We start from the raw sequence: 10,864 nt of genomic DNA on the forward strand, positions 1-10,864 counted from the left end.
GACTAAATGGGAACTAACCGCTTCGCGTTCGAACAGTTATGTTTAGTGGATAATTTTCACTGTTTATAATTGGTTATTTCCAAATTGTTATTGACGATCACGTCGGGGTCACCAAATGTTGAGACAACGAGCTTATTCGCTGACTATGATTGTTCAATAATTTCACGAATTAATAATTTCCGAAACGTTATAAATTTTATTATAGTTATTTTGAGTGTTGAGGGTGGCCGAAGATGCCAGAGCCTTTTACAATAGTATTAGAGTGATATACTTGGATGAGGCAAGCGAGCCGATCTCGAGCCAAAGTAATAGATTGGGGACAAAAAAGGTCTGTTCTCCAACTATATCAAGCGGTAACTGCTAGAGCAGGCGCAGCTGCTGACGGCTTAGCGACGGCATAGAAAGGAAAATAGGAAAAGATAACAAGAGCGAGCATAGATAAAGACTAGATGAATAAATGAGAGCATGTTGCTGAGCGAGCATAGATAAAGCTACGCTTACGTTACGTTCGTATAATGACAAAAATGAAAGGGAAAGTGAATTGATAAGCAATAGAACGATGGTACAAAATTTACAGTCGGGCTTCGCCCGAACATTCCCCATAAGACGCAGTTGTGTGAGCTCATGTTGGAGTTGACTGCTATAGTGCCACAGCTCTGTTTCGGGAGCACCTCCTTCTTGCTCATCTATGCGGCTCAGTCAATATACATTGATATGGGAGAAGTCGCTTGAAATCTTCACACGGGTAACATGCAGGCCTAGTCCTACAATCGATTGGACTGCCGCTCCAGTGGATAACATGTCTGTGATTTTTGTCATGAACGACTTTGTTCGGAGCAGAACCCAGCCGATTAGCTGCTTACCAAATAGCACCTAATTCTTGGCCCTCAGCCGCTTATTTTGTTTGTTACTTATGTCTATGTCACTCATTTGTTTGTTAAAGCTTTGCGCTTGCTTGCCCTGCTAAACGCTCTCTGCCAGCTCGCTCTTCGCTATCTCCGCTTTGCGTCTGCCTACCGACGTCGGCTGAGCGAAGCTGCGCTTAGCGATCGGAGCGGCAATGTAAAGGGCAGACAAGCCACACTTGCAATTTGGATGTCACGCATTAAAGAACATATCGCAATTTTATTTCTGCGCCGAGTTTTATTTAATTGGAATAATTAGTCGGCCGATTGGGGATAAAAAACATTATCTCCACATAAAATTTGGTGACCCCGACGTAATCTCTGAGTTGCAGTGTCAATTAATAAACATTCGCGATCGACATTCGTTAGCCTTAACAAATTTTCGGCGGTTAAGCACAATTCGGTGCTAAAACATACTTACATACACCTACATACACGCATTGCTGGCTATTAATTTCTCTGTCGCGACAATTCGGTCAGTGCAGTGCAGCGAACTCACTAATACACACAAGCGGAGTACAAAGCGGAATCGGACAGCTCGCACAGCCGCACAGCTAAAGGCATTAGCTGTAATCCCTTTGCTTTCGGCTCCCACGTTTATACGTATACAGGGTGTCTTTTTCGGTCGTGCTGAGTGACTCTTTTAAAACCTCAACATGGCAGCACCTGAGCCTACCAATGTCGCGAACGCAGCAATGCCGAGTGATGTAGATTTCTACAAGTACAAGGCCAAGTCCATCGCGTGTCAACTAAAGGCCATAGATCGCTTTCTCACCAAGGAAGAGCTTGCCGAGTTAGATGAGGCAGAACTTCAAGCTCGCTTAGAGCAAATCGAGCGAATGAATGCGGATTTCGATGCCGCTCAAACGAGCCTTGAAAGGCTGGATTTCCTGCAGTTAGCCCATGATGCCCGACTGGACTTCTCGAATGTTTATGTGAAGGTTAGGTCCAGGCTGTCGCGGGAGTTGATGGCTGCCCGCACGGTAAATGTTGCCAATTCAACGGCTCGGCATACTCTCGAGGGGAATTCGTCGTTGTTCGCCTATAATAGTATAGGCCGTTCTCGAATGCCCGAGTTGCAGCTTCCGCGATTCGGTGGGAACTATATGGATTGGCCAGAATTCCACTCGATGTTCTCGACAATGGTGCACAAAGACCATCGTATACCAATCATCGAAAAATTCCAATATCTTCGTGGATGTCTAGATGGTGCTGCGCTGGATACGATTCGTTCCTTGGAGCTTTCTGAGGAGAATTACGACAAGGCGTTGAATTTACTAATGTTGCGATTCGATAATAAACTGTTACATTTTCAGGCACACGTCAAGGCTATTTTCGGGCTTCAAGGGGTGGAGAAGGGCTCAGCTATCGGCTTGCGCGCTCTCAGCGACAAAATCAATTCGCACTTGCGTGCACTTCAGACCTTGGCGACCCCGCAGGAGATTTCCGATGGGTTGCTGATCTTCATCATATGCACGAAATTGGACCACAAGACCAAGGAGAAATGGGAAGAGAACTTGCCGACGTCAGGATTGCCTCGGTGGTCAAGCATGGCCTCATTTTTGGAAGCAAGATGTCGGATGCTGGAGAATTTGGGATCGGCTATGGTAACAATTCCTAGCCAGCAGGTGGGAGAAAGTAAACCTGTCACCCTTATCACCTCCAGTAACAACCATCCCAACCCCACATGTAACCATTGCAATTCCTCCGAGCATTACATATCTAGATGTCAGGCATTCCTGAATCTCTCTGCGTTTGAAAGATACAAAGAAGCAAAGAAGAGCCGCTTGTGTTTGAATTGCCTCAACAAAGGCCATGAATTGCAGAGGTGCAGGTCAGGACTTTGCAGGCATTGCCAGGCCAAACATCACACGCTACTCCACATTTCATCGGGAACTGGTGCTTCATCTTCCTCTTCACCGGCCGAGGAATCGATCCAGCAAGAGGCCGCGACTCTAGCAAGCGGGTGTTCTAGCCCTCCCCCCTCGATCCGGAAATCTCAGCCTAGCCAGAACGTGTTGCTACCTACTGCCCTCGTCCATGTAACAGATCGTTATGGAGCACTTATCCCATGTCGTGCCCTTTTGGATTCTGCATCACAGGCAAACTTTGTAACATCTAGACTTGCTAATCAGTTGCAGTTGGATCACCGCTCGTCTCTCTAGCAAGTCTGTACATATAGTTGTACAATCCCAGGACGCAAGCTATCGAGCTTCCTTCGCTGCAATTGGCACCAACTCAATTACAGAAATGCAGCCTAACTTCGGCCTAGACGCAAAGGATTGGCCCATGCCGAATAATCTAAAACTAGCTGATCCTAATTTCTCCAAGCCCCAACGTATCGATCTGTTGATAGGTTGTGGTTTGTTCTTCGATTTAATGTGCGTCGGACAGATTCGACTATCAGACCAATTGCCAACATAGCAGGAGACAAAACTTGGTTGGATAGTGTCAGGAAGCATTGATAGCTCGGAGAATAAGCGTGCAGTTTTAGCCGCTTTTGAAAATTCCTCCTCCATCTCTAATGACGATTTTCGGCCCACAACGCTGGAGTACCAAAACTTAGAGCAGCAATGCAGAAAGCAGCTGCTCGAGTGCCAGGTGCAAGTGGAAAAACTGCGATCGGAGAATCAGGAACTGCAGCGCGAACTTTTCGATATATTAAAAACCTACATATCCACGCTAAATGAAATTCAACTTTCAACAATTTCTACATTGCCAAATTTCCTGCCATTCTATGCAATTACAGAGGTTTCCGATGATCAAGATGTAATCACGACAAGGCGCCTTCGTAAAGAAGCGCCGATCGCTGCATTCGACGATCATCCCAGCGTAGCCGCCAGCTGCGCCCAAGCAAGCATCTTCAAAAGGGCCGTTGGAAAAATAGCGGTTCTGCCCCTTTAGGATGGATCTGTTGAAAGCCTTTGCCTTCCAAGGGGGGTGAATGTTCGGAGCAGAACCCAGCCGATTAGCTGCTTACCAAATAGCACCTAATTCTTAGCCCTCAGCCGCTTATTTTGTTTGTTACTTATGTCTATGTCACTCATTTGTTTGTTAAAGCTTTGCGCGTGCTTGCCCTGCTAAACGCTCTCTGCCAGCTCGCTCTTCGCTATCTCCGCTTTGCGTCTGCTTACCGACGTCGGCTGAGCGAAGCTGCGCTTAGCGATCGGAGCGGCAATGTAAAGGGCAGGCAAGCCACACTTGCAATTTGGATGTCACGCATTAAAGAACATATCGCAGTTTTATTTCTGCGCCGAGTTTTATTTAATTGGAATAATTAGTTGGCCGATTGGGGATAAAAAACATTATCTCGACAGACTTGTTAAACACGGATATACGACGGGTGTTGTGCTTTTTGGTATACGGGGAAAACTTTCCAAATAAAGAGCCTTGAAATACAAAGCTCGGTTGCTGAATACCGCTACAGCTGACAGCATTATTATTCTCTAAGGGATACCAGCGCTTCTTACTGCCCGTCAAGCGATTTCCAAACAATTTTCCAAGAATTTTGCTCTGGCGTATCACATTATCGGAGTGTGTGTAGGTGACTTTAGTTCGCATACAAGGACGTTGAATCTGAGTTAAGACTCTTGCAATGGCATTTTGTGGCGGTAAATAAAATGCAACCCTTCAAAACAATGATACAAAATAGTTCGCTCTTAGACATATTTCAAATCGCTTAAGACTAAAACGACTACAAAAAAATACAGTAAACACGATACAAAATGGCGGAACCCGAAATTGGTGGTAATTAGTACACATGAATGTATTTGCTTATTATGATTAGTTGTTTGCAGCCAATATATAAAAAAACAATACACGCATGTCGAAATGGACTGCATAAATGGAAAATCTCGCTCTAAACATTTCGAATAGTGCTGTGGATTTACGGGGGTCCTGAAATAACTCCTTTAATGTCGACCAGGGCAGATAGAACTGCAGCTCTAGTGTTATTTCTGCAACCAAGGCGCCGCACTAAAGCGGACTTAATTGCAAAATCTTCTGGAGATTAAAAGATGAGCACGAAAAAACAAAGCGAGAGATACACCAGCAAATTGCTAGCACCCAAACCATTTTCCAAACAGAGCTGATGCAATTTTTAAGGGAGTCCAAAGAGTAACGTTTATTGTACATATATGGATGCTTTATTATAGCCAATAACATAGCCAATTTAATAATTTACAATTGTTTAAATTTTCCAAATTGAAGTGTGGGAGTCGAGGTTTCACATCTGTCAAAAAATTCCACGACTCCCCCGTGATGTGATCAGTGTTCAGTGTAAGGGTTGCATTTGAAAACTATCAAACAAACATCGCATAGAAACCTGCGGCTAATAGCCTTTCCAACACAGCACATCTACAGGGAACGGTGGGATTTTTTGACAGATGCGAAACCTATAACAGAACAGCCGGATCGGAGCAACACTTCTGTTGATTTTAAACAATCGGTGGAAAGGATTATATAAGCCATTACAAAATTGCCTAAGCCGTACGAAATAAACAAATGTTAAAACATTGTTATCTCTCTGTACATACACTGTGCACACATACCTTAGTGCTTTTGTTGTTGTATTTTTGTTCATTTTATCACAAACAATTCATACATTTTCGCATTTAATATCTTTTATTCGTCTATGTGAGTTATTCTGAGTTGCATGTGAAAACCATCGGCTAAATATCGCATAGAGCTAACCAGTCAAAATTCGGAGCGGCCTAACCTTACGGATCATTCCAGAAATGGGTGGTGGATGGTCGCCTGTGGGAATAAGCTATAAATAACATCCCATATGGATCGTGGAATAATTAGGAAATTTTCGGAACGGCAAAACGTTACGGACCTATCTTTCAAAATATATAGCAACTGTGGGGGAAACCTGTAGACGTTTCCTTGTCTATAAAGAGACTTAAAAAATCGCCTAGACTGACGAAAAAACACCCAGCTATTACCGCGCCGTGTTGTCGCTGCGTTTGTTGTTTTGTAGTTCAAGTTTTGCTTTATTCAGATGTTATGTGTGGTGTATTTTCACTGCTAGTTTATAATGCTTTAAGTTACAAAAAATGGGGCGGGGGTATTAAATATTAGAGGGGCTACGTACTTACATACACCTACATACACGCATTGCTGGCTATTAATTTCTCTGTCGCGACAATTCGGTCAGTGCAGTGCAGCGAACTCTCTAATACACACAAGCGGAGTACAAAGCGGAATCGGACAGCTCGCACAGCCGCACAGCTAAAGGCATTAGCTGTAATCCCTTTGCTTTCGGCTCCCACGTTTATACGTATACAGGGTGTCTTTTTCGGTCGTGCTGAGTGACTCTTTTAAAACCTCAACATGGCAGCACCTGAGCCTACCGATGTCGCGAACGCAGCAAAGCCGAGTGATGTAGATTTCTACAAGTACAAGGCCAAGTCCATCGCGTGTCAACTAAAGGCCATAGATCGCTTTCTCACCAAGGAAGAGCTTGCCGAGTTAGATGAGCAGAACTTCAAGCTCGCTTAGAGCAAATCGAGCGAATGAATGCGGATTTCGATGCCGCTCAAACGAGCCTTGAAAGGCTGGACTTCCTGCAGTTAGCCCATGATGCCCGACTGGACTTCTCGAATGTTTATGTGAAGGTTGTCGGTTGACTCCAGGCTGTCGCGGGAGTTGATGGCTGCCCGCACGGTAAATGTTGCCAATTCAACGGCTCGGCATACTCTCGAGGGGAATTCGTCGTTGTTCGCCTATAATAGTATAGGCCGTTCTCGAATGCCCGAGTTGCAGCTTCCGCGATTCGGTGGGAACTATATGGATTGGCCAGAATTCCACTCGATGTTCTCGACAATGGTGCACAAAGACCATCGTATACCAATCATCGAAAAATTCCAATATCTTCGTGGATGTCTAGATGGTGCTGCGCTGGATACGATTCGTTCCTTGGAGCTTTCTGAGGAGAATTACGACAAGGCGTTGAATTTACTAATGTTGCGATTCGATAATAAACTGTTACATTTTCAGGCACACGTCAAGGCTATTTTCGGGCTGCAAAGGGTGGAGAAGGGCTCGGCTATCGGCTTGCGCGCTCTCAGCGACAAAATCAATTCGCACTTGCGTGCACTTCAGACCTTGGCGACCCCGCAGGATGGGTTGCTGATCTTCATCATATGCACGAAATTGGACCACAAGACCAAGGAGAAATGGGAAGAGAACTTGCCGACGTCAGGATTGCCTCGGTGGTCAAGCATGGCCTCATTTTTGGAAGCAAGATGTCGGATGCTGGAGAATTTGGGATCGGCTATGGTAACAATTCCTAGCCAGCAGGTGGGAGAAAGTAAACCTGTCACCCTTATCACCTCCAGTAACAACCATCCCAACCCCACATGTAACCATTGCAATTCCTCCGAGCATTACATATCTAGATGTCAGGCATTCCTGAATCTCTCTGCGTTTGAACGATACAAAGAAGCAAAGAAGAGCCGCTTGTGTTTGAACTGCCTTAACAAAGGCCATGAATTGCAAAGGTGCAGGTCAGGACTTTGCAGGCATTGCCAGGCCAAACATCACACGCTACTCCACATTTCATCGGGAACTGGTGCTTCATCTTCCTCTTCACCGGCCGAGGAATCGATCCAGCAAGAGGCCGCGACTCTAGCAAGCGGGTGTTCTAGCCCTCCCCCCTCGATCCGGAAATCTCAGCCTAGCCAGAACGTGTTGCTACCTACTGCCCTCGTCCATGTAACAGATCGTTATGGAGCACTTATCCCATGTCGTGCCCTTTTGGATTCTGCATCACAGGCAAACTTTGTAACATCTAGACTTGCTAATCAGTTGCAGTTGGATCACCGCTCGTCTCTCTAGCAAGTCTGTACATATAGTTGTACAATCCCAGGACGCAAGCTATCGAGCTTCCTTCGCTGCAATTGGCACCAACTCAATTACAGAAATGCAGCCTAACTTCGGCCTAGACGCAAAGGATTGGCCCATGCCGAATAATCTAAAACTAGCTGATCCTAATTTCTCCAAGCCCCAACGTATCGATCTGTTGATAGGTTGTGGTTTGTTCTTCGATTTAATGTGCGTCGGACAGATTCGACTATCAGACCAATTGCCAACATAGCAGGAGACAAAACTTGGTTGGATAGTGTCAGGAAGCATTGATAGCTCGGAGAATAAGCGTGCAGTTTTAGCCGCTTTTGAAAATTCCTCCTCCATCTCTAATGACGATTTTCGGCCCACAACGCTGGAGTACCAAAACTTAGAGCAGCAATGCAGAAAGCAGCTGCTCGAGTGCCAGGTGCAAGTGGAAAAACTGCGATCGGAGAATCAGGAACTGCAGCGCGAACTTTTCGATATATTAAAAACCTACATATCCACGCTAAATGAAATTCAACTTTCAACAATTTCTACATTGCCAAATTTCCTGCCATTCTATGCAATTACAGAGGTTTCCGATGATCAAGATGTAATCACGACAAGGCGCCTTCGTAAAGAAGCGCCGATCGCTGCATTCGACGATCATCCCAGCGTAGCCGCCAGCTGCGCCCAAGCAAGCATCTTCAAAAGGGCCGTTGGAAAAATAGCGGTTCTGCCCCTTTAGGATGGATCTGTTGAAAGCCTTTGCCTTCCAAGGGGGGTGAATGTTCGGAGCAGAACCCAGCCGATTAGCTGCTTACCAAATAGCACCTAATTCTTAGCCCTCAGCCGCTTATTTTGTTTGTTACTTATGTCTATGTCACTCATTTGTTTGTTAAAGCTTTGCGCGTGCTTGCCCTGCTAAACGCTCTCTGCCAGCTCGCTCTTCGCTATCTCCGCTTTGCGTCTGCTTACCGACGTCGGCTGAGCGAAGCTGCGCTTAGCGATCAGAGCGGCAATGTAAAGGGCAGGCAAGCCACACTTGCAATTTGGATGTCACGCATTAAAGAACATATCGCAGTTTTATTTCTGCGCCGAGTTTTATTTAATTGGAATAATTAGTCGGCCGATTGGGGATAAAAAACATTATCTCCACAGACTTGTTAAACACGGATATACGACGGGTGTTGTGCTTTTTGGTATACGGGGAAAACTTTCCAAATAAAGAGCCTTGAAATACAAAGCTCGGTTGCTGAATACCGCTACAGCTGACAGCATTATTATTCTCTAAGGGATACCAGCGCTTCTTACTGCCCGTCAAGCGATTTCCAAACAATTTTCCAAGAATTTTGCTCTGGCGTATCACATTATCGGAGTGTGTGTAGGTGACTTTAGTTCGCATACAAGGACGTTGAATCTGAGTTAAGACTCTTGCAATGGCATTTTGTGGCGGTAAATAAAATGCAACCCTTCAAAACAATGATACAAAATAGTTCGCTCTTAGACATATTTCAAATCGCTTAAGACTAAAACGACTACAAAAAAATACAGTAAACACGATACAAAATGGCGGAACCCGAAATTGGTGGTAATTAGTACACATGAATGTATTTGCTTATTATGATTAGTTGTTTGCAGCCAATATATAAAAAAACAATACACGCATGTCGAAATGGACTGCATAAATGGAAAATCTCGCTCTAAACATTTCGAATAGTGCTGTGGATTTACGGGGGTCCTGAAATAACTCCTTTAATGTCGACCAGGGCAGATAGAACTGCAGCTCTAGTGTTATTTCTGCAACCAAGGCGCCGCACTAAAGCGGACTTAATTGCAAAATCTTCTGGAGATTAAAAGATGAGCACGAAAAAACAAAGCGAGAGATACACCAGCAAATTGCTAGCACCCAAACCATTTTCCAAACAGAGCTGATGCAATTTTTAAGGGAGTCCAAAGAGTAACGTTTATTGTACATATATGGATGCTTTATTATAGCCAATAACATAGCCAATTTAATAATTTACAATTGTTTAAATTTTCCAAATTGAAGTGTGGGAGTCGAGGTTTCACATCTGTCAAAAAATTCCACGACTCCCCCGTGATGTGATCAGTGTTCAGTGTAAGGGTTGCATTTGAAAACTATCAAACAAACATCGCATAGAAACCTGCGGCTAATAGCCTTTCCAACACAGCACATCTACAGGGAACGGTGGGATTTTTTGACAGATGCGAAACCTATAACAGAACAGCCGGATCGGAGCAACACTTCTGTTGATTTTAAACAATCGGTGGAAAGGATTATATAAGCCATTACAAAATTGCCTAAGCCGTACGAAATAAACAAATGTTAAAACATTGTTATCTCTCTGTACATACACTGTGCACACATACCTTAGTGCTTTTGTTGTTGTATTTTTGTTCATTTTATCACAAACAATTCATACATTTTCGCATTTAATATCTTTTATTCGTCTATGTGAGTTATTCTGAGTTGCATGTGAAAACCATCGGCTAAATATCGCATAGAGCTAACCAGTCAAAATTCGGAGCGGCCTAACCTTACGGATCATTCCAGAAATGGGTGGTGGATGGTCGCCTGTGGGAATAAGCTATAAATAACATCCCATATGGATCGTGGAATAATTAGGAAATTTTCGGAACGGCAAAACGTTACGGACCTATCTTTCAAAATATATAGCAACTGTGGGGGAAACCTGTAGACGTTTCCTTGTCTATAAAGAGACTTAAAAAATCGCCTAGACTGACGAAAAAACACCCAGCTATTACCGCGCCGTGTTGTCGCTGCGTTTGTTGTTTTGTAGTTCAAGTTTTGCTTTATTCAGATGTTATGTGTGGTGTATTTTCACTGCTAGTTTATAATGCTTTAAGTTTCTTTTCACCGCTGCCTTTCTTCATGCTCTTCTTCTTCCTGTTAATGTTTGTGCTATTGGGTACATTTTAGGTATTTAGGTATATTTTATACTGCCAAACTTCGTCGCTTGTCGTGATGTGTGCAAGGCTTTAGTTACGTCTTGGCCCATGGTTGGATTCGTTGTCTTCACTTTTAACTTGGCTTAACTATTGGCTGACTTAGCAGTCTAGATGCAGTGTGATTCACCGCGCTG

General features: G+C 44.2%; 1 protein-coding gene across 1 annotated transcript; it reads right to left on the reverse strand.

Annotated features, from left to right (window-relative positions):
• Positions 1 to 684: 684 nt before the first annotated feature.
• LOC117185106 (uncharacterized) lies at positions 685 to 9,156 on the reverse strand. Its single transcript, XM_033384966.1, has 2 exons — positions 8,896 to 9,156; positions 685 to 825 (listed from the first exon to the last, which is right to left on the reverse strand). The coding sequence occupies exons 1-2, from the start codon at positions 9,139 to 9,141 to the stop codon at positions 700 to 702; spliced, it is 372 nt and encodes a 123-aa protein (XP_033240857.1). The 5' UTR covers positions 9,142 to 9,156; the 3' UTR covers positions 685 to 699.
• Positions 9,157 to 10,864: the final 1,708 nt, after the last annotated feature.

The sequence above is a fragment of the Drosophila pseudoobscura genome, chromosome X, assembly GCF_009870125.1.
Source record: "Drosophila pseudoobscura strain MV-25-SWS-2005 chromosome X, UCI_Dpse_MV25, whole genome shotgun sequence".
Classification (NCBI taxonomy): Eukaryota; Metazoa; Arthropoda; class Insecta; order Diptera; family Drosophilidae; genus Drosophila; species Drosophila pseudoobscura.

Coding starts and splice junctions, on each gene's coding strand:
- LOC117185106 (XM_033384966.1), bottom strand. CDS start 9,141: ATGCGAACTAAAGTCACCTACACACACTCCGATAATGTGATACGCCAG. Junction 826..8,895: donor TATCCGTGTTTAACAAGTCT/GTGGAGATAATG, acceptor CTCCGAACAAAG/TCGTTCATGACAAAAATCAC.